We start from the raw sequence: 23,376 nt of genomic DNA, 5'->3' as shown, positions 1-23,376 counted from the left end.
AAGAATGTCAAAATAAAAAAAAAATATTTTTTTCATAAAAATTAGATTTTACAAAATAAATTTATAAACTAACATGACTTAATATGATACGTTAGATTGTAATTTATTTTTATTATAAAATAAATTTAATATATTATATAAATTCATGTAAATTAAATTTTTTTATTTTCTTTTATATAATCTTTTGTAACAGCATCACTTCTCGAAAATAAATAGTCACCCTCTCCCAAGCCATAAACGTCTTCTTCTTTCTGAGTTGGACTACTGGATGAAACATAAGTACGCAGTCTTCAGTAATTTGGGTTTTTCTATTTGGTTATTCTCTTTAATTTTTCTATACTTCATGGAGACGATAGCTAGCTAGCTGCATATCACGATGTGGGCAAATAATCAATTATCGTTCTAAATTATTAGGTTGCCTTTTTGGGTACTGCCCTGATAGGTTTGTTTTTTATTTCAAGGTCAAAAAGTTCAACATTATTTTCTTTTTCTTTTCTTTTTTTTTAATTATTATTTCCAATATCACAAAGTTAAAAATCATGATCATAAAACTTTAAGCTAATTGGACCACGCCTCTTGAATCTCATCCTCTTATCTCTTTTTCCCACCTCACCTCAACAACTGTTAAGTTGAGGATCTCTGAAGTACTCTATATTTCTCATTCCCGGCCATATCGTTCTATGCTAAGTTGAGGAAGAAAAAAATATTACTTTTTCCGATCATGATGAACTGCTGAATTTGGCCAAATTTAAGATTCAAGCTCTGAATGCAATATTGTCTGGCTTTTCTTGCAAGTATTGATGGATAGAGAGTTTAGAAATTTTATGTATCAATACTATTTATTTTTACATTTTACATCTATAATTTTTTTACGAATTATTTTTTTTTTATACATGAAACTTAGTGGACATGAAGACTTTGAAAACAAGTAAGTGCTTCTCCAAGCTAGCTGGTCACCAGTAAAGTAGTATATTTGAAAAGATTTACCTTGGTGAACCAAAAGTTTCCATTTCAATACTCATGGAGAATCGAATAAAGCATCGTTCAAATCCTCTAAGGTGTCAATCATACAACATGACCATATAGAGGTCAGGGATCAGAATAGAGAATCTGACCTGGGAGCAGAGAATATGTTCACGATATTAATATAGAATTATATATATATATATATAGAGAGAGAGAGAGAGAGAGAGAAGGACAGAATTCTCAATGTGGCTGTACAAAGTTTAGGCAGGCATCTACCAGCTTTTTCTTCCAATGCTTTTTTTGATTCTAGGCACTCCTTGTCGGCTTCTTTGTTTGAATATACGTGCATTTGAGCACTGTTCACTGTTATCTTGCAAATAAGAACTTTCCCCTTTTTTCCCTGTGAAAAGAAAGGAAACTTTCTCCTCTTCAGCCCAATAGAAAAGTGAGTGTCAAAATAAGTTTGAAGCAAAGGCCCGGGGGGTACAGAAATTCTCAGTACCTGATGATAACAGCAGGAGGTTTGGTCTGAGTCGGCCATCGCCATGACTAGCTAGCTTGCATAAAAAAAAAAAAAAAAGGCTATTACTTTAACTGCACTGCCTATGTATATTAGCATGATTTAGATAGCCCGAATACCATAATGGCTTGATTATTTAAAATAAAAAAACAGTAATGCGTAATAATGGCTTTAATTTTCAGAATTATGGATGTACCTTTGTCTTTGTCTTTTAGCTCATAAATAATTGTAAAACTTGTAAGGATTTGAAGGGTTTCAGGGTTTGGGCTAAGCTGAATGGTGGTCAGGTCACACTTCATTTCAGGCTCTCTCTCTCTCTCTACAAAATATCAGCTGTCAAGCAAAAAGTCCACTAGATGAGTTCTGCTTCCCAGCTGTGAGTTCAACGAAGTATGAAAATGGTAAATAATGCTTTTGTGCAGATTAGCAGATAACCAGACAGACATTCACGTGAGATGGTCTCTTAACTGAAACTAAAACCTCTTTTGTTTTATCATATAAAATAAAATGAGATAAAATTGATATAAAAAATAAAATAAAATAAAATAAAATATTATTAAAATATATATTTTTAATAATATTATTATTTTAAAATTTAAAAGTTAAAATTTTTTTATTTATTTTTATATATAAATTTAAAAAAATTATAATTATTAAATAAAATATATTGTGAAAACAAACTAAACTGATTGTTCATAATCAACGTCGCATCAGTTGAGATCATGAGTAGAAGAATATTTCCATACTTGTGGAAGCTTGATAATCTGTTTCACAAACAGGTTGCTGAGAAGATCTATATTTCAACATTAAGGATAGATTTGATACTGAGTAATTAAGATGAAAATTAAAAAATTTTAAAAACTATTATTAAATATTATTTTATAATATTATTATTATTTTAAAATTTTAAAAAATTAATTATTATATTTAATGTAAAAATTTATAATAATTATAATAATAAAATAAAATGAGACGAATTGAAAGTCTCTCACTCTCAATCCTAACCAAGCCTAAATCATGTCCCGACAGTATAAGATACTTGGATAGAGATCAGAATCCCACGTTAGTTCATTAACCGAACAGAAAAATGACGAGTCATTACGATCTATATTAGCACTGATCAGGAGAAAAAAAAGATTGGAGGAAGTACTATTTTATTAGAAGATAGCCCTTTTTCCAACATTAAAATATATTACTAGCTAGAGATCGAAGTTCCATGCAGTACATGAGTACATTAACTAACATTATAATTAATGGGTCCATCTTAATTAATTCACAGACCCACATTTCTTTCTAATCTCCCCATTTTTCCCTGTGAGCACTCCGATATTACCGAGCTTTGACATCGATGCTGCAAAATCAAAAGAGAAAAGACGAGGGTTCATGCTGTAACTGTAAACCATTGCAGCTGCTAGTGGATCCCCCATTAATGCTTGATCAGATTCAAGAAGCCCAGCGTTGCTCCTGAGATTTGTGTAATAAGCATTGTCAAACATGGTAGGACTTGTGTCGAAAGGAGCAACGTTGCTGTTTGGTGCGTCTCCGTCTGGGCACAAGCTTCTCAAGTTGGAGAGGAGCGAAGAGTCTAGTGCAGGATCAGGCTTGCCGGAGCCTTGGAAGTTAAAGAGCCGCCCCTTGAAGGCGAAGCACTGGGCAAATCCTAAGGTGTGTCCTCCTGTAAAACAGGAATAGTAAAGCCCTCCATGTCAAAAGATATTAAGCACTTGCCCTAGGGTTTGCTTCGAATATATAATATGTCATGCATGATATTTTAGTCAGTCCACTTTCTTTTTTCATGGCGTTTGAGAATATATGACCCAACCATTTCAAAGGGGTAGTACTGTGATTTATTCAATAAGGTTTGCTATTATGGTGAGAGTTCCATCTTCCTTTCGAGTCCATGCAAAGTTGGTGGTTAAAATCAAGATGAGGTAAGAATATAATCAAGAACCTGAGAGGACTACAACATCCTTCAAGTCAAGACCCTTAGATGTGAACTTGGCAGTGATATTCTGTAGAGGCTCGAAAGGTGATGGTATTTGTTGAAGAACTGCAGTCAGACTTGCTGTTGTTGAATCTCGTCTGCCTAATGGAACTGGCCAATAAGTCCCTCCAACCTAATTCAGAAGTTGAAAGATAAAAAAAGAGAGTAAAATAAAACAAGCTGCAGTACTTGATCATTGCAGAAATATGTAAGAGTTAAATATAGAAGCGTATCATGTACCAAACTAACGGCATCTCTCGTTGCCAGAGTCAATATATCGGCACAAGAAACAGTTGAAGGGCAAAATCTTTCAACAACTGCCTTTATGTTGTCGATCACTTCAAAACCTCTAAGGGAATTGCGATTGGGAGGAGCATTCTTTTCGCCAGTCAGATCTTTTGTGTCATCAAGAAGTACTGACGCATCACATCCCTATCCCAAGCAATCACACACTTACATTAGCAACCTTAAAAGTCATATATAAAACATCAAAGAAACTTGTCTTTCTGCCTACGCAAATGGATGTTTGTGTGCGTGTGTTCCAAGAGATTGCACCACAAACAGGAAATGCGGGGATGTCAAAAGAGCGGTACAGATAAGAGGTTTTAGAGAAGAACAATTACGTACATTTACAATACAATCGTGAAAATGCAGCCGAAGGAGGGATGCAGCCATCCTGGTGTCATTTCTGATGGCTGATAAAACATTATATCTAACGATGTTCAGCAAGTAGGGGCATGATTGAGCATAGAAATTGTAATCAAGTTGGCCATAAACAAGGGGATACTTGTAAATGAAGGGAGACAAAGGGCCAAGTAAAAACAGGGTAAAAGTGAGGCAAAGGAAGAGTTTTTGAGCCATAGCTTGTGAGCACGATTCACGAACTAGCTAGTTGCTGATGATCATGTACGTAAGATGCTAATTCTGATTACAAGTGATGGGGGCTTAGTGGTGATTTATATGCAAAACAATGGAACATTGAAGGGTTTTGATTGGTTATACTCAGGAAGTGGCTATGCCACAAGAGTTGTTAAAATTTCCTAGTCTCCATATCTGCAACTATAAAATTACGTCGTAATTTAGAGGTGGTAATATTTAAAAAAGATAAAAAATAAAAGCATCCATTATATCTATTGCTCTCTATTTACCCTGATAATTAATTACTTAATTGCTACATTGATCAGAACTGGAATACTGGAATGTTAAGATAAGGAACAGAGGCTCAAGGTGTGAGGTATGACCCTCCAATACATATATAGTTCCCTGCTTTGAAGCTCTTAAAAACCAAAACCACGTGCATTTGAATCTAATTGTTTGTATCCTGTAGGATAAAGATGTCTATATCTTTAATAGGTGAGAAATATTATAGAGACAGAGAGAAGAACTCATACGCTTCACTTGATCAAATATATAATAAAAATTCCATACGCATATGCTAATAAATGTGACTAGGACCTCATGATCATCTCAAAAACATTAGGTGCTAAGAGAATAATTCAACGCCACTCAAACTTTATAGATAAAAAAAACAGTAAATTCATTATAATCTTTATCAAGCCATGCCAGTGGAAGTATAAGTGCTCTGAAAGTGACGCTGACACATGAGAAATCTCCACCACCGCCACTTTGCACATGACTACAAGTGCAATTGAACCTGAATTCTGTGTAGTTTATTCAGAAGAAGAAAAAACAAATGACAATGCAGTGCACCACTTCACCACGACACACATTTTGGGCTTTATTAATTAATGGTAAGAGACAAAAACTACAACCGAAAGAAAACCAGCTTTATCTTTCCTGTCAATGGCATCTTACATGGGGGAGGTGATTGGATGGGCTGCACCTGCGTGCATCGACCCAGTGCATTTTATTGGCTACCCTTTTGATGAAGGATAGTTATCCCTATCCATTTACTACTCATATTTCATTTTAAATTTTTTATTTTTTTATCATTTTATTTTAAATATTTTTTTAATTTTCTTAATTATTAAAAAAAATATAATTTTATTAATAGTCAATTTCTTAACCATTAAATAAAATAATAAATAAAATATAAAATAATTAATAAATAAGTAGTAGGAGCATACTATCATCTTCTTTTGATGAAACCAATTTTACGGTCCTCTTTCAGGCATTATATTTATATAAATGTCCGAAAAAAGAAAAGAAAATTTGAAAAAATAACATTACCTGGCCCATGCAGGTCTCGAACCTGCGACCTTCGCGTTATTAGCACGACGCTCTAACCAACTGAGCTAATAGGCCTTTGCCCTGGATGGCTTAAATAATCATATTTGTTTTGTTTTAAAGAATTCAAGACACAGGATATAAATGCTTGATGAGGAAGTTGTAGCTATAAATCGTCGAGTGAAGAGTACTTTGCTTGGATATACACTTTCTTCACCCTTGCTAATGAAAATTGAAGAAAGTATTTACCTCTTGGTCTCAAATTTTTTTTCCCTATTCAAACTCTGCGATTTTGCCATTCTGCATTTAAGATGGATGCTACATGTCGTTCACAAAGACTTTGACAATACCATTCATGTATTAGCAATGACACAGAGAGTGAAATATGTTGGCAGGGTGTGAGGGCCAGCCAGCCAGGAAGTGGGGGGAGGAATTAAGTTCAACTTTTGGGTACTTCTCAATGATTTTATTGAATCAATCTCAGTGCTTCTGTCCATTAAAACAATGATCTCATTACATCATGAGAGAGAGAGAGAATATGCAATGTGCCCCTAAATTGCGTTATTTAAACAAATTAAACAATTACAGACAGAACCGGATCCTAACCCAAAATGTACATTAATGCTATGGATTTTGTCTAAATAGAGAAAGTTGCCATGCGGCATTGTATATGCAGAGCCACATATATTATTATAGTAATTAATCTATAGTAGACCAAAAAACAAAATCCACACCCACCACCCCTTAGCTGAACTACCTAGAGCAGGAGTACTCAATGGCTTGCCTCATCCCTCGGCGAAACCCCCTGGCATTGGCCATGGAATTGGAAACCTATTTGGCAGATGTTTCAACCTGAATAGTACTGGTGTTCAAATGGGGACTTGGGGCAAGCTGCATTGCACGCCCACCATGGCTTTGATCTCGTCCTCTGGATTTTCCACGCCCTCGACCACATCCTTTTTTTGATCCCACTGAATTCTCTTCGACCTACCAATGAATTAAGTATTTCTTTCTTTATATATACTCAAAATAATCACCCCATACCAATGAGTTTTCTGCAATGATTCTCTGATATAAGAACACTTACGTTGCTGTCAACTCCCGACTCTCTGTTGTTTGGTTGACAGGAATCTCCGGTGACTTGAGGAGATGGAGCCTCTTCCTCCTCTAAAACGCCATCAAACTCGGACTTTCTGTTCTTTACAACAGATTTTGGCTGGAATTCATTGAAATAGAGATGTAAGAATAAGTTCGAGACAGAAGCATATATAGTCATAGAACAAGCCAAAAGCTTCAAGGAAAACTAGCTTTGATTTTAAACTCGACGTACCGAGCGTCTAAGCAGCAACCTTACTCGTAGTCCCTTTCTCCACTTCCTTTCATCGTTCAATTTCTGAACCTGGTGAAGTTGAAACAAGCTATTAATGCCGTTGCAAGTTGAAAAATAACAAAAAAAAAAAAAAAATGGAATTGAAGAGCTAAGAAAATCTGCATGTTTTTTACATACCGCTTTTTGAGCTGTATCCGTAGTCTCGTATTCCACAAGTGCATGGAGCTAAAGAGAGAAGGAATTCGAAGATATAAATAATGGAAGAGACAGCTTTGGAGATTATATCTCGGGTTTAAAAACAAAACTGCTTATTTCATTCTTTAGCTACTATATACCTTGTTACTGATTGAAAAATCGCCTTTGGAGCAAGATGAATGGGATTCATGGGGATGGCATATTTGAATTGCTTTCACACTGATCAGTTACAGAAAGCAGAATAATAAGCAACAAAGACCTTGTTCACATGTAAGAAAACCAGAAGAGGAACAGTTTGCAGAATTCTAAAAATCCAACCTCCCAACCACACCAAATATCTTCTCAAGGTATTGATGAGAGTGATCTTCAGGCAAGTTTTCTGCCACAACAATACGAGACTGCAGGACAAAAGAATAATCATTTCAAGAAAACCATTCTAACATTTAGTTCTAGTTATATCTATCTGATGTAGGAACTACTAGGAAGTGATCTCACAGTTCTTACCTGCAACTCCTCTTTCTCTTTCTCAGTGAAAGGGTCTTTACGTCTAACCTTCTTGCCGTCATCACTGACAACCTTCACAACAACATAAAATAGGACGAATATTGTTACAAAATCGAAGAAATTATTTTGAGGTTTTATTCAACATCTACTTTCAAAATAAGAAAAAGAGTTGGAAATGCTGAAGTTGATCAAATGGCATACAAGCCTTGAAGAGGACCGCAGTGCTTGGGCAAGCATAAGGTTATTACTAACAAGAGACTTGATCTTTTTTACTGAAGCAATAGCAGATATTGGAACTGTTACAAAGACAACACGCAAGAGTGACATTCTTGTTTTAAATTGAATATGTGATAGAAATATTTCCTGCAAAGAGCACTCTGAATCCGGTGACCTTACCATAACCATTGGGGTCTCTAGTCATGTGTTTCACAAAAGATTCGTTTGCAAGCAGACTCATGTTGCTGAATTGATATTCCACCTGTCATATGTACAGAAACCATCCTGAACGTGAAATTAGTTCCAAAAACTTAAGTTATAGGAAAGAGATAGATTTAAATTTTTTTGTATTACATTACTGAAATTCAAAAACTGTAAAAACTGGAACAGGGTGATGCACTAAAAAATACATCATTGTTTGAAAAGAACTGTGACATGAAAGTAGAAAAAGAGTAATTATGCCAAAAGATGCTTTGATGGCTCAATGACAGGAAATGTAGCAATCAACGTCATTCCAGAGCTGGAAAGGGGGAATACATGAGAAAGGGAAAAGAAAAATAAATGTTTTATATATAGATTTCACAAAATTGAATTCACAAATTGACTAATCTTGACGTTGCACTCAGATTATAAAATAGATTTAACGTATCAGATAATGTTAGTTTGTGAGTTTAACAAAAGGAAATCTACAAACACAAGAAATGCAAGATCAATCACCTGTTTGATGATCTTTTGCTTAAGGTCATCAGTAAGGACGGTCTTGGTGCGATAGGGTGGGGCGACAACATCAGGCCGGTTAGAGATCAAATATGGAGGTGGCTCTTGGTACCCAACAAACAGCCAATCAGACGTCCCACCACCAATATTACTCCGACCCAGAAAGTTGAAGCCTGGATAAAAACAAGCAGAGGCGGGCATCTGGGTATATGTTCTTGGGACAAATTCACGTGCCCGTGCATTGAACTTGAAAGACATGATACCGTCGTATGTTTTTTTCGTGCACTTCTCTCTCTCTGGTGTTTTTTGGATTTTCTTCTCAGTTACTACTTGTGCTTGTGCCATTGTTCTCTTCTTGTTCTTAATTTTGTTTCAGTTCTCTATCTACTTGATGAGATTTTGTCTTCGAATCTTGGTTTGTTTTCTTTGATCTATCTCCGTCTCTCCCACCTCAAGTTTAGCAACTGTCTATATTTGTTCACGTTGAGTCCACGCTTCGCGCCCAAAATACGGGCATCTACGTATATATGTTTCAACGGGAGGACTGATTTCTTACGCACATTGCTCATGCGTTTCACTGGTTTTTTAAGGCCATCAAACTTTGCCAAAGGCGTAGCCACTGTTTTCAGCACCTCTCCATACAAACATATAAATTTTATGAAAAAATTTAATTGTAAGTAATTTTACGCATTAATATACGCATTCATTTAATATAATTGGTTAGAAAGTAGATTTTATTAAAAATAATGTTAATTTGAATTTAGAATATGAAGGCAACAGCATTAATACGCAGATTGGTATGCAAACTTATTTGTACATAGCAAAACTCAAATTTTATTATTTATATTAATATCTTTAACACTTTTCTCACTTGTGGATTAGACTACAATTTATTAAAATAATATCGGGTTCAATATTTAAAAAAATATATTTAATTAAATAGGTGAAATTTAGAATTGCCAAGAAGTTACACTCTCTGTAAATATGTCGAACTCGTAAGTAGTGACCATCCATCAGATTAAGTAATTCCTCCCAATAATCCTCCAAGTACCGGAGGCCACATCTCTTCTCCTTTAGCCATTCAATCACCAACATAGAGTCCATCTCAATTTCTACCTTTTTTAGACCCAAAAATATCATAGTTCGAAAACCTTGCAGCAAAGCCATAAATTCTGCAATATTATTAGACTGCACACCAGTTGACATAGAGAAACCAGAAATCAAATTTCCACTATGATCCCAAATTACTCCACCCGCACCTGAAGGCCCTAGATTCCCTAAGGAGCTTTCATCCACATTGAGTTTAACCCACTCCTTGGGAGGAGGAGACCATTTTACAATCTGAACAGGCTTCGACTTTTTAGGCTTAAATGGCAAATTTAAAACCTTCAAAATCTCTTCATCTCTACGGTTGAAATTGGAGGACTCTTTTTAATTTTTCACCTGCAATAGCCAACTAGTATTTGATTGAGTTCCAAATAGCTCGAACCGATTCATGAACCCTCTCCATTCTAGCTTTACATCGATGCCACCAAAGCCTGCAAGTGATAATGGAATGAAGAATTCCAATCAATTGCCCACTGTGTGATAAAATCACCTCTTATTTACATTTATAGAAAAAATTATCTGCAATATTATTAGACTGCACACCAGTTGACATAGAGAAACCAGAAATCAAATTTCCACTATGATCCCAAATTACTCCACCCGCACCTGAAGGCCCTAGATTCCCTAAGGAGCTTTCATCCACATTGAGTTTAACCCACTCCTTGGGAGGAGGAGACCATTTTACAATCTGAACAGGCTTCGACTTTTTAGGCTTAAATGGCAAATTTAAAACCTTCAAAATCTCTTCATCTCTACGGTTGAAATTGGAGGACTCTTTTTAATTTTTCACCTGCAATAGCCAACTAGTATTTGATTGAGTTCCAAATAGCTCGAACCGATTCATGAACCCTCTCCATTCTAGCTTTACATCGATGCCACCAAAGCCTGCAAGTGATAATGGAATGAAGAATTCCAATCAATTGCCCACTGTGTGATAAAATCACCTCTTATTTACATTTATAGAAAAAATTATTTATCATCGTATTCTCAAACGTAATATTAAATGATATGCTCATAAATAAAATATAATAAATAGTCTTTAATAATTTAATATAATGATGAGAAAATAATGATAAAAGTGATGATAAGTAGCTTACTTTATATTTATATCTTAACACTATGTATGTTGACAATCATTTAATGTGAGGATGAAGGTATAAAAAATATGAACAATCTTGAAAATATGATTGTTAAGGTATGTCTAATAAATTATCAAAAGTTCTATTAATCTTAATTTTATATATAACTTCATTGTAGAGTTTTTTGTTGGTAAGAATTTTCGATTATTTTGTACCCACTTTAGATTGGCCCAACAAGCCCAACTAAAAAATTGATAATAATGATTTGATTTATTTATTTATTTATTTTTGTTATTATTGTTTTTAAGAGTCGGGACTCTGGTTGCATGATTGGCCTATCCTCCAAATTCTTCTTGTTCTTTTGGCAGCGATCTGTAGATAGATGTCCTTTCTGATGTTGTTTTTGCATTTTAATATTTCCCAATTTATACCCATTACCAATCACAAAGGCATCCCTATCTATCTCCGGCCAAGGAATCTTCAATCTTAAACAGGAATATGGTTTTCTTTTGAGGGGCCAACTGCTAGTTTAAACATATTCTATTCTCCAACACTCTAACTTTATCTGCCCATTAAAAATATAAACAGATTAATATATATCCCATCCAAAATCTAATATATTGAAAAAATTAATAATAGTTATTTTATTTACAAATTTGATGTGTCACACATTATTTATGATAGGACTTATTCTATTTATAAAAAAATTAAAAAATTAATCATATATATATATATATATATATATTTTCAGTCAATAAAAGAATTTAATATCATATATAAAAGTGGGATCTATCAGGATGGGGTGGGGGCCGCCCTCATTAATAATTATACCTTGTTTCTATTATTTTGCTTGTGACAGTGACTGTATTGTCATGCACCCAAAATAAACAATAATTACTCTCTGTGTGTTTCACATTGAGATAATAAGATATGACTGGGTTTGGTTAAAAGGGATGAACTTTGGGATTTTGAGCAATTAGACTCATTAATTGGCTGTTTTTGGAGACCACATGATTGTGTCAGCTGATTCAGAACCACACACTGTGATTGGCTTTTGATATGCATGCCATGTACTTTGTTTATGAAATAAGGTAATTTTCTCCAAATAGTAAGTATGGACATTTTGGGTTTTCATATGGGCAAGAAGGGATGGCATCTTGATTGATTCAATGAACAAGGAATATTTGAGATTTAGTATGAGATTGATGTGCACATCATGATCCACTTTGTTTGAGAAATAATCAGCAGTTTTTAATGTAGTTTATGTAAAGATTATGAATTTATTAATTTTTTTTTTTAATTTAAGAAAAGATTGATTTTATTATTTAATTTATATTTAAATAATAAAAATTGAACAATATCCATCTCACTTAAATAGTTAATGATATATTTATCTCCCAATTGGACAAGACAGTCCAGAAAATCTGCTTCACTTGATGCAAAGATTTTGTGTTAGAAGCTAAAATTGTCAAACCCATAACTTGGAAAGTGGGGGATAACCCCCAACAAAGAAAAGGTATAAACCCGATTAAGTCCGGATATTGCCCTGTTTTCTTGTACGGCCAAAACAATGTCCCCCACCAATTGAAAGTTTTTTTTTTTATTGGATGAAATAGTCTTATTTTATTAATGAACCGAAGTTATAAATATGATTTATCAATACATGGATAAATTCAGACTATAAGCTAACTACGCATAAGTTCTAAGACTTCTCTACACACAAATTTCTTTGTGACGGACATTATCTTAACTTCTCAATAAACTCTCTCTTAACAGAAAAAGCATTCTGTAAAACAGAACTTGAATGCCCCTCTATCCTCCTAGGGAGAAAAAGTACGGAACACTGCTATGGACACTAAATCTAATAGTCTATTTCTATTTTATTAAAACCTAAAATAACAAAAACTAAATAAAACACATTACCAACTGAAAAACTACTAACTAACAAACTAAACTACAAAACCACAAGTCTCGGTGTGACCCGGACGACAAGCCCACCGCAAGCATCGACATCTCGAGCCCTGACGGCATGAGCGCCCAGCTCACATATGGACACAACAGCCTCCACTACGCAAGTAGCACCTACGTGAGTACTGGTCGTACGATATCACCGGCCATGACATCGCCCCCCACTCTCGAATAGCTCTTGTCCCAGATTGAGTACGATTAAAAGGCACAAAACCTCACTTGGGTCAACAAAAGAACACAAGAACACAAAACAAAAAGTAACAAAATACTGGAATAGAACAAAGAAACAGAAGACCACAGTGAATGAACAATGCACGATGCGTCGGCAGTGACGCGTACAGGGTGCTAGTCACTCGGGGAGGGACTGATTGACATTTCTAATCTTCTTTTTAACTCGAACACGTTTCTAATCATTCCCTTAACACAATAGTAACAATGTAGTTTATTGACTGATTGACATAATTTTAATTTTTAAATGAGAGATATGGAGTTTGAATTCTTTTTTCTTTATTTAAAAAAAAATAGTAATAATTATGGACAGAATAATTATTAATTCTCAAAAGATAATGAAGCAAATAAAATCAGTTCAAGTGCCAAGGAATGTAGCTTTTAATTCAAAAGCCACACCCAGAATACACCAGATAGAGAGACATTCAGAAGTTAACTTCTCTCGAATTAAAAAAAAAAAAAAAGTTAACTTCTCTCCCATTTACTCCTTGTATTGGGTCTGGAATTTTCAGAAAAACTAAATTTAAAAACGAATTATATGCCTGTTTAGCCACTTCAGTATCTGGCAAAATGATTGGAAAAAAACAAAAACAAAAACAAAAACAAAAACTGGTTGTATAACATTGGTACGATGTGGACTTTTCTGTTCCACTCCTCGATTTTGTTGTGAACCACATGGAGCTCAACTTATGGTTCTCTCCTCATATAAGATTCCGTGTACAGATTTGAGACACCAGCTTTTTTCAGAAGTCTTCAATTATTTTTATTATTTTTTTAAATCCTACCAAATTGGGGTGAAAAGAGTGTTTTAACTTGAGCCTAAAATGCATGAATACCCATAAAATGGCAACATTTGAGCTACCTTATTTCCATTTAACAACGCATTTGCAGATCACAAATGTCGTTGGGGATGAAAGAAGAGTGCATACTGAAATTCTGTTGATAGACATTATTAAAGAATATATATTATTGAGGTAACTGAGAGGCTTTATGATATGGGTAAATTTGGCCTTGTTTCTCCCAATGCTCACATAAATGTGTGTAGAATTCTGGTACCAGTTCCGCAACAAAATAACAACTCAAACTTGAGACACAAGGAAATCTAATCCTGCAAAAATTTCACAGCCTCAGCCCAACATCCTTCTCAATTATATAGTGTAATGTTCTTGTATAGTAAATATCTCCTCCTCCCATGTATAGCAAAAATCATGGTGGATGAACTCTATACATTCACTTTCCCAGGTTTCGGATTGTGACTTTTCCAGCTATAGCCCTCAGATTTTGCATCTTCATCATCTTCCATGCTGTCACCCCCTGTGGTTGAAGTCCCTCCGGTGTTTCCAGTTAACTGGAGGGGACCTTGAGGAGACCCAGACTCGGAACTGTGAGCCTTTGAAGACTCACCGTACTGTTCTTGGGCCATCCATACACCACCTAAAACAACAACAGATTGCTTTTCCGGGGCAGCCGATGCAGCAGCTGGAACCCTTCGAGTATGAAGTCTATATTTCTGCAAGAACGAGAAAACCTTCGATCAATTTTCATCATCGAAATTCAAGCTCCATTCAAAGCGACAACCTTTAATAATAATGTCCTTCGATTTAAGGTAATGGAAACAGATTCACAAATGGAGATCACTTAATTCATCCATCATTCTTTTTAGGGAAGAATGGAACAAAGATCGATAACCTACTTGTAAATGACTCTTAACTTCATCATTGGTCAGCCCGTCAACCTGCATCAATTCTCTAATTTGCTTTGGCGTGGCTGCTGTAAAAATTCCGGAATGTTCAAATTAGACCCCTTTACATCAAAAAATGAAAGTAATGCAATCTGTCACAGCTATGTTCACACAGAGATCAATTAATTCCAGGACCGGGCTTTGAGCAGCTTGGATTTTATGCAACAAACACTAATACCCAATTTTGTATCTCTTCCCTCCAAACCAATTACCTTATAATTTATATTTATATATTATCATGTGGATGAAAAGTACAAATCAAAACCCTCTGTCCATATCCAAAATCTCAATCTTTTAGATAAAAGTGGCATCGAGAGGAACAAAATTAAACAGTATAAGTTCTATTCTTCCATTGTTTTGCCCAAACAACCATCTAGCAATAGGAATGTCATCAGTTACCACTATTAACTGAAGTAAGTATGCGAGTCTAGACTCATTCAATAAAAAAGTGAAAATGAAAATGCCAATTTTCATATTTTCGTCTCAAGATTTTCTCAATTTTATTTTGGCTTCAGTTTCTAACCTTGCGAACCTCCAAGTTGCTGCAACGCATTGACAAACCGCCTGTGCAACTCCGGTGACCAGCACCTCCTCTGCTTCCTAGCAGTCTGCTGCTGCGTCAAGGTCCGTATATTTGTAGTAGGATCAGAGGAGGAAACTGCTTTGCTACAGGCATTTCTGGAACCATTAGAACCGGATTCCTCCCTCGGATTCTTAATTACCGGAGTGAGAAGCGAAAGCCCGTGGACTGGAAATTCCTCTTTCCCTTCCTTGTTCACTACGGGAAAACCCGAATATTTCTTAAATGGCAAAAATCCCACGGCTTCATCTCTGCTTCTATCAGACTGGAATGGATCCCCAGTTCCTAAGTTACTTTCTTCGTCGCTTCTCTGCCATAAACAAATAAATAACATCAACTCCCTCGGTTATTTTATATCAAGTTGTCTCATAATTAGCAACTAAATTTTGAAAAAAAAAAATCCCAGATATCTTGGTCGACGAATTCATAAAAAATTGTACTCTGCCCTTTATACCTTAGTTTCTGATTTCGGGTTAGGTTTGGCGCAATCAGTAGAGGGACAATCATCAGTGTTCCAGAGCTGGACAGAGCTCATCCAATTCTTTTTGTCCCTGCAGTCTTTCTCTGTTTTGTTTTCCATATTTCGATCACACTCTTTCTTCAGTGGTATGAACTCTTCCAACACGGGTTGAACTTCCTTTGGTGTAATGCGTTGTATTGACTCCTCCTTCAGAGCTCGAATCGCTAAACGCACACGGACAAAGAGAAGGGAGAAGAAATGCCAAAATAAGATAAACTTCTTGATCAACATGTTCAAAAATTAAAACCCATGTCAGAATCGGAATACAAAAACCCATTTCTAGACTAGGATGTTCGTCCATATATAAAGAATGGAACATCCATTGAACGAAAGTAATCAAAACCCAAAAACCCATCTCCAAAATTCTATTATTTACCTAACATAATAAAAAATAAACAAAAGCCCATGTATCATCAGAATGTACTAAAATCGAAAACCCATTGCTAAAAACCAAATTTATTTCCAAAATCAGCACGAAATAAGAAAAGAAAAAATAGAGACCAACCATCGTTCAATAAAGTCATGCAGAGAGGAAGCTCCCGCTTAAACGCATCGATCTTCCACATTTCCTCCTCCAATCTCTTCACGAAGTCTTCGAGCTTCGACGCTCTCTCCAAGACGTTCCCGATCATCGAAACCTCCCCGAGGAAATCACTGATCGTTTTGGGCACAAAAGTTGGCCTGAAATCGAAGCTCAGCTCTGGGTGAACCGAACCCATTTCCGATCTTTCACCCGAACACTCGTATTACCTTTCTTTCTCTGTATAAATTCTATAAAAACGAAGTAAACAGAAAATATAAAGAAGGACCCTGAGGATCTATATATATAATTTATAGGTGTGTATATTATATATTCTAGAGTGAGACAGGTCGTGTTTGGAGAGGGGGGGAGAAAACTATGGAAGGGAATAAAACTCAATTTTTACGCGGAGATTCCTTTTGGTTGAAGAATGAGGAAGGTCGAGAGAAAGAGAAAGAGAGATGGAGAGATGGCATCGCCGAGTTTCGACGATGTTATATATATAATCACTTCCGCGTCGTCGCGTATTTTATCCACAGGACTCGGGGACTTTCCTAGTTAACTCAGCAGCCGATGCGGTTCCATTTGGTTTTAGCTCTTATAGTTAATCGTTATTAAATGCCTAGTTAAAGTGCCATTCAAAATATTGTGCAAATTCTATCAATCATTAAATATTTTCAAATGATATAAAAATTTATAGATATTTTCATATAAGATGAAAATATGATATAATAACATGATAATTTAATTTTCATTCTCTTCCAAAATGTGATATGGAATATTAATCCATTTTTTACTCGAATAAAATATGTTTATAATTATTCATTAAATTATAATTTTACTTAATATCCATTTCATTCTCTTCCTTCGATTCTTTCACTAGTGAGCAGAGCTAGCTAGCTAGCATGTGATCCTAGCTAGTCATCTTGTACCTAATTTTTGAAAGTATATTGAAGTTTCATCAAATCCTAAAGTGTTAATTTGGGTCTGGGTGACTTCAGATCAGGGTTTGAATTTTGGACTCATGCTCTAATATTATATAAAAGTATTAATTACTTGTCTTAAAAAATTAAATTGATAGAAAGAATTAAATTTAATTAGATTTATATTTATCTTGAAAAAAAGGCATTTATATATATATATATATAGTAAAAAATAAGAGAAACTTGTTCATCATATAAATTATTTGTAACGCTAGCTGTTTCCATCTCCACCATGGTGGGTCAAGAATCATTTCCTTTATGGGGGGCAACAAGAAAACCACCAAACCAGAATATTGAGGCCGATCTATGTTCATTGAGATTCCAACACGTGTAGTCTATATATTTTAACCACGTACCTATCCTTATCTTTTAGACAAATAAATAAATAAATAAAATATTCATTCATTTATTGGCAGTTGGTCCTGAGATTCTTGCATGTTCTGGTTCTGGTTCTGGTTCTGGGTGCATGCAGTGCTTTTGGAATCGTCACTTTCTAAACTTAATTGATATGGGTCATGACTCGGCATAATCGGTGGATTTCAACATTTGGTTACTTTGTTGATTCCAAAAACCCATTTATAATTGGCCTGTGTTCCCTCGACCGTCCATAAGGGAACCGGCATCTGTGCGTTGGCTGCAACTTAGTACCATAGGCCATGAAGTGGGGAAGATCAGGACCAATTTGTATATATTATGTATATTATTATTTTTATAACGAAATTTTATAAAAATAAATTCATAAATTGAAATAATTTTTTATAATTTTATATTTGATTGGATGTTGGTTTGTGTAGGCAAAATTGCGTGTAATATACTCTTTACTAGTTTCATGGGGATTATTTTGGAGATAGAATCATAAAAGTAGAGTCATTTAAAACAACATTAATATGGGGCTCATAATTAATGGCACCTTCCTCGGTCGCATAGGGACGGTTGATAATGAGTTAGATCCTCATGCAGCTAGCTCATTCATGTCATGTACTATGCCCCACCTTCTGCTTAGTGCTTAGATCGAGATAAGAACCTTTGGGAGTTTGCGGGGTCTTCTCAATTTCGATCGACATTACGATCGAATAGGATAATTTTAAATATTAATTAATATATGATATATTAAAATATTATAGACTACCTGATCTTTATTCATAATGTTTATTATTTTTAAATATAAATATCATTAATTTAAAAATAGGTAAATAGCGTTGCAACAAGATAAATAACAAATTAAACACATTCATGTTAGCATTGCGGAGAGAGAAAATGAAAAATATGTTTTTAATAAAATTAGATATAGTTTTAGAATATGTAAATCTCGTATTTTTTATTTAAAAAAAATTAAGATTTATTAAAAAAATATTATTTTTCTTATGTGAATTTTATTTTTTCTATTTTTTTAAAAAGAGTGCACGATCGAGACTTAGGTATTATTTGGCTGTTGAATCAAACTTAATTCATGTCAAATCAATTATTGATGAAATTTATTACTTTTTTAACTTTTTATAAAAGAGTTAAACTCATATCAATCTATTAATTCATATATTTCAACTTAAAAAATTAAACACATTTCAATCTAAAAATTTTTAACTCATCTCATTATAATCTATAAAATATTACTATTTATAAGTTACTCAACTCGTTCTAACATTCAAATGTAACCTTATTTAAGGGTGTATAATTCATTTCTTTGTTTTCCTCTAATATATATATAATATATATATAAATATATATATATATATATATATATATATATTGTCTACTAGTGCGAGATACCATTTCTATATACACATATTTATTAGAATATCTTGAACGCGGCGTTTGGATTGGATCCCCTCCGGTTTCTCGCATCTCCGTTGGTCTTGTCGGGTGCTTGTACCCTGAAGAATCTACACGTCGGTTTCCAATTATGTCCACTCATTTGGAAGAATTTTCATTTGTTTTTTGACCCTTTTATTAATCCATTTTGAAGTTAAAAGATTGCCAAGTATTCTTTATTTTTATTAATTAATATTATTATTACTATTATTTCCATTTTACTAATCCCATGACTAGCTAATTTATTATAATACATACATATATATGTATATATACAAAGTCATGTATATATAATACATATATATATGTATACATAAATATATATATATATATATATATACATACATACATGTGTATATATATAAAATATAATGAATAATGCTAGTCTTATCACTCCCAGCTCTTGCTAGCAATTTTTTTTACTTCGTAATTAATGAAGCATTTTTTAATAATGTTGTGATTTTTTTTAAAAAAAAATTTAAGTGTTAAAATATATATATATAAAAAACACATCAAAATAACTAACATAAGCTCATTTATTGAAAGCATAAGCTCATTTATTCTATATATATATATATATGTGAGTAATGTTATATATAATCGTAGAATATACAAGTGTGTAGTCATTTATAAAAAAAGTGAAATCTATTATTAAAAAAATTAATTTTTTAATACAAATTATTTATTTATTTATTTTTTTAAAATAATTGGGTGGTGCTTGTACATTTACTATTCTAATTTATATATATATATATATATATATATTATATTCACGAATCACGATACTTTCAATGCAAGAATGCTAAAATCCAAATATGATCAGCCACTACGTACGTACTCTCTGTATTTGGAAGGTAGCAATATTCTTTTCCGTTGTTAAGGGATTTTATGCTCATGTTTATGAAAGGTCAAAGCTGGGTACGTAGGGGTATTAGATTACTGCCTTTAGGTTGTGTTTGGATGTTGAAGTGAGTTGAGTTGAGTTGAATTGAGATGATAAAATATTATTAGAATATTATTTTTTAATATTATTATTATTTTAGGATTTGAAAAAGTTGAATTGTTTATTATATTTTGTGTTGGAATTTGAAAAAGTTGTAATGATGAGTTGAGATGAGTTGAGAGGAGTTTGATAACCAAACGAAGCCTTAATCGGCCTGCTTCTGATGAAAGTAATCATGATGGCATGGAATTGGAGCCACTGCTTCATCATGATCAGGATTCAGGAGGATCTTTCATTTCAACCAGATCATGAAAAGGTTCATCACGATCAGGCCGTTTAGCCAAACTCTGGAAAATAATATTCTTACTTCTTCTAATTTTTTCGTCAGCTGGATTATCAAGCAAATAAAAGATGAACAGACAATGGGAAATATCCTCACAATTTTCGCAACTTCTTCTCGACTTAGGGTTAACGTATATAAGTGGGTTGTCTGGAAGAAAGATGTTGAATTGGCCTGTCCTTGATATCGTGCAACTTTTACAAGAATCTTTAGGACATAACACTGTACGTGCAAGAAAACATACGAACTTGGGAATTAAAGTTGCCGTTACCCCACTAATATTAAAGACTACCTTTGCACTTTGCAATGTTCTACGTAGGAATTAGTTTTCACAAGATTCACTGTACAAGCCAATTCTAGCTCCTACGCTTTCAAGAAAAAAGATTGAAACCACCCATGCAATAGATCGAATCCGAAGGAACAGATCATTAAATTAAGATATTTTTCTTATTATTTCAAAGGCTATTGAAAAAGACACACACTATCCTTATCAACCCTCAAAGCATCTTTCACGTGATGACAAGCTCGTGTTTATGGCCTTTGAGTATGACAGTATCCTTTGTCCCCATCTCTTTTTTCTTCTTTGGTTTTGTCAAGCTGGAATCTTTTCTAATAAAATGCAGATAGCCAGATTAAGGGTTTTTAACAGTTTTTTTCGTTTTTTGGACAACTTTATAAGGCTGTTCTTGTCATTTAGGGTTTGGGGCACTGTCTTTGTCCACTTTTGGGAGTTGTTGAATGGGCATTATTATCATTGCTCCTGCTCGGTTCTGCAGGCAAGAATTCCACTTATTTCTCCTCACCCAAAAATTGCAGGGCCGCGTCATCATGATCTCCGGCCTATTGTTCTTATCATCTTATTGATCTTACCCATCCAATCTCAAGTAGTACTCTTGGAGAGAAGATTAATGTTGAAAGGGAAAATATATTATTCTTCTAAAGCATTCTTAATGGTCTGCCCAAGTTGTCGATCTGCATATATAACTACGAAGTACCATAATTATATCATCTTATTCTTTGGTTATCAGTGCTTACATTAATGAAATTCCATCGGTATATTAATTGTCCATACCATATTCAAGCATAGTTATCCTGTTCATAAGTACTATGTCTAAATATAGATAAATGAATGATTGATCGACATAAAAATCTTATTAAAGTAAATTTATAAATTGATATGACTTGATGTAAAATATGATCAGATTGTAAAACTCTTTTAATTTTTAAGTAAATTAATTAATGTTTCACATAAAACTATATATATGATCAGATTGTAAATTCACTTCTATAAAGATCTTGTATAATCTAACATTTCTCCTATATATATCACTCTTAATTTTGGTTATGGGAATATCCCTAGCTACAATTTCTACGAACATCATGGATTGCATGCATGTAAAATGTGCTTAATTTTGTTAATCATATGATCAACATGCATGCTGCATGCATGCCATTAATTCCCTCTCTCATCATGACCACCTACAGTGTAGTGATAAGCATTTACTAGGGTAAAGGGAGTTACTTTTCATTTAACCAATTAAATGCATATATGGCATCTTCGGAGAAAGAGGTGCATGCAAACAATGTATATTGAGTTGTTGTTCTGATCTTTATGGCCAAAATTCAACAGCTTCACGAGCCAAAACAACGAAAACAAAATACCTTTTGCTTTGAAAAATAAATGCATTTGTTAAATGCATTGAACGTAAAATCTCACCATTAAATTATATAAATGCATGCTCGTATTCAAGAATATATGGCGTCATATTATTCTTAATTTTTCTATGGATCTACAATTTAATGATATATTTATTAAATATATACGTATAATTAAGTACCCTAGTATTCGTGGGGGTAGAGGTCGGGTTGCTTAGTATTAGATCATAATATAATTTAGATTCTCTAATACTTAAAAGTTGTGAATTTGTGGATTTTATTTGTGAGGAATAACATACTTTCTATTTTTTTTCAAATTAGTATTTACTATTTAATATAAAATATGAGGTATTTTGATAATTCTATTTATATAAATATTAATTTATTAATAAGTGAAGTAATATAAAAAAATACCTCATATATTTAACCTTATTCCATTTATAGTATTTCTCTCTCGTACTCATGGATGCTTGGGAAATAAGATGAGATAAGACTTTTGTGAATAGTTTGAAAAATTAGGAAAACTGTAATGATTATTTTGAAAAAATTGTAATTATTAGTTTGAAAGTATTTTTGTTTGAATGATATTTGAGAATAAAATGAGATGTGACGAGATGAGTTAAAATAGAATAGGATGAGATGAAAAATGTTTCCAAACATCTCCAATTTTGTTTTATAATTATAATAGATTTTACAATAAATAATATGGCGAGATACCATATTTGGAAATAATAAAATTCTTTTTATAATTTTTGCTTAATAATAAAGATTTTTTTTAAAAAATTTTTTTGAAAATTATTTTCGCTTCCGAAAATCTTGAATAATTAAAAAAAAAATATTTTCAGAAAAAAGATATACGTTGAAAAGAATTTGGACCGATCGAGAAATTTATGCAACAAGGAAAGGAAGAAGGAAATTAGTAATGTGAGGGAATCGGTTCGCCGCAGAGTATAATACGAAGTTACGAACGGCGGTGCTTTCAACAATTCAGAATATTGGTGGATCCCACCCTTAAAAAGTATTGGATTCTCTCTCTGACAATTGTCTACTCTCTCTTTTTCCACGACCACGTTTTTATTTTTCCATATTTCCACTACTCCTTCCCAACGAAGGAAGAAAAAGGTCTCTCCTTTTCTGATCTCTGCCACTTATGCAAAGTCCATCACTCTTCTATTTGCGTGAAAACAACCATCTCACACCCTTCATTACTCCTTTTCTTTTAGCTCTTGAGAAACCCACCTTTCTCCTTTGGTTCTCGGATGCTTGATCATGTTGAATTCTTG

General features: G+C 33.7%; 3 protein-coding genes and 1 non-coding gene across 5 annotated transcripts; all 4 read right to left on the bottom strand.

Moving 5' to 3' along the window:
* Positions 1 to 2,574: 2,574 nt before the first annotated feature.
* LOC108984222 (peroxidase 10-like) lies at positions 2,575 to 4,459 on the bottom strand. The gene is made up of 4 exons (XM_018956105.2): positions 4,098 to 4,459; positions 3,711 to 3,902; positions 3,438 to 3,603; positions 2,575 to 3,161 (listed from the first exon to the last, which is right to left on the bottom strand). The coding sequence occupies exons 1-4, from the start codon at positions 4,329 to 4,331 to the stop codon at positions 2,755 to 2,757; spliced, it is 999 nt and encodes a 332-aa protein (XP_018811650.2). The 5' UTR covers positions 4,332 to 4,459; the 3' UTR covers positions 2,575 to 2,754.
* A 1,202-nt stretch (positions 4,460 to 5,661) lies between these two features.
* On the bottom strand, positions 5,662 to 5,735 carry TRNAI-AAU. The gene has a single exon. It is a non-coding gene; the product is annotated as a tRNA-Ile (tRNA).
* Positions 5,736 to 6,108: 373 nt separating this feature from the next.
* Positions 6,109 to 9,062, bottom strand: LOC108984221 (la-related protein 6C-like). 2 transcript variants are annotated; one of them, XM_018956104.2, is made up of 10 exons: positions 8,620 to 9,062; positions 8,083 to 8,164; positions 7,888 to 7,982; positions 7,687 to 7,758; positions 7,501 to 7,580; positions 7,323 to 7,401; positions 7,165 to 7,212; positions 6,988 to 7,056; positions 6,745 to 6,873; positions 6,109 to 6,644 (listed from the first exon to the last, which is right to left on the bottom strand). In XM_018956104.2, exons 1-10 carry the CDS (start codon positions 8,962 to 8,964, stop codon positions 6,489 to 6,491), a joined length of 1,155 nt encoding a protein of 384 aa, XP_018811649.1. In that variant the 5' UTR covers positions 8,965 to 9,062; the 3' UTR covers positions 6,109 to 6,488. The 2 variants fall into 2 exon arrangements, with proteins under 2 accessions (XP_018811649.1, XP_035542309.1); XM_035686416.1 differs by having other exon boundaries at positions 6,150 to 6,644; positions 7,678 to 7,758.
* Positions 9,063 to 13,970: 4,908 nt separating this feature from the next.
* LOC108984224 (transcription factor HHO6-like) lies at positions 13,971 to 16,837 on the bottom strand. The gene is made up of 5 exons (XM_018956107.2): positions 16,348 to 16,837; positions 15,777 to 16,006; positions 15,266 to 15,632; positions 14,695 to 14,771; positions 13,971 to 14,511 (listed from the first exon to the last, which is right to left on the bottom strand). Exons 1-5 carry the CDS (start codon positions 16,559 to 16,561, stop codon positions 14,224 to 14,226), a joined length of 1,176 nt encoding a protein of 391 aa, XP_018811652.2. The 5' UTR covers positions 16,562 to 16,837; the 3' UTR covers positions 13,971 to 14,223.
* Between the last annotated feature and the right edge of the window lie 6,539 nt (positions 16,838 to 23,376).

The sequence above is a fragment of the Juglans regia genome, chromosome 16, assembly GCF_001411555.2.
Source record: "Juglans regia cultivar Chandler chromosome 16, Walnut 2.0, whole genome shotgun sequence".
NCBI classification, from domain to species: Eukaryota; Viridiplantae; Streptophyta; class Magnoliopsida; order Fagales; family Juglandaceae; genus Juglans; species Juglans regia.
This window is presented reverse-complemented; position numbering and strand designations above follow the sequence as displayed.

What these genes read in the sequence shown, in the direction of transcription:
- LOC108984222 (XM_018956105.2), bottom strand. Translation starts at nt 4,331, where the DNA reads ATGGCTCAAAAACTCTTCCTTTGCCTCACTTTTACCCTGTTTTTACTT. An exon ending in TTCACGATTGTATTGTAAAT is followed by an intron (nt 3,903 to 4,097) that starts GTACGTAATTGT and finishes TGCTTGGGATAG; the next exon opens with GGATGTGATGCGTCAGTACT. An exon ending in GGATGTTGTAGTCCTCTCAG is followed by an intron (nt 3,162 to 3,437) that starts GTTCTTGATTAT and finishes CCTGTTTTACAG; the next exon opens with GAGGACACACCTTAGGATTT.
- LOC108984221 (XM_035686416.1), bottom strand. Translation starts at nt 8,964, where the DNA reads ATGGCACAAGCACAAGTAGTAACTGAGAAGAAAATCCAAAAAACACCA. An exon ending in ATTTTTCAATCAGTAACAAG is followed by an intron (nt 7,213 to 7,322) that starts GTATATAGTAGC and finishes TTCTCTCTTTAG; the next exon opens with CTCCATGCACTTGTGGAATA. An exon ending in AGTCGGGAGTTGACAGCAAC is followed by an intron (nt 6,645 to 6,744) that starts GTAAGTGTTCTT and finishes ATTCATTGGTAG; the next exon opens with GTCGAAGAGAATTCAGTGGG.
- LOC108984224 (XM_018956107.2), bottom strand. Translation starts at nt 16,561, where the DNA reads ATGGGTTCGGTTCACCCAGAGCTGAGCTTCGATTTCAGGCCAACTTTT. An exon ending in CATGACTTTATTGAACGATG is followed by an intron (nt 16,007 to 16,347) that starts GTTGGTCTCTAT and finishes GTGTGCGTTTAG; the next exon opens with CGATTCGAGCTCTGAAGGAG. An exon ending in ACCCGAAATCAGAAACTAAG is followed by an intron (nt 15,633 to 15,776) that starts GTATAAAGGGCA and finishes TGTTTATGGCAG; the next exon opens with AGAAGCGACGAAGAAAGTAA.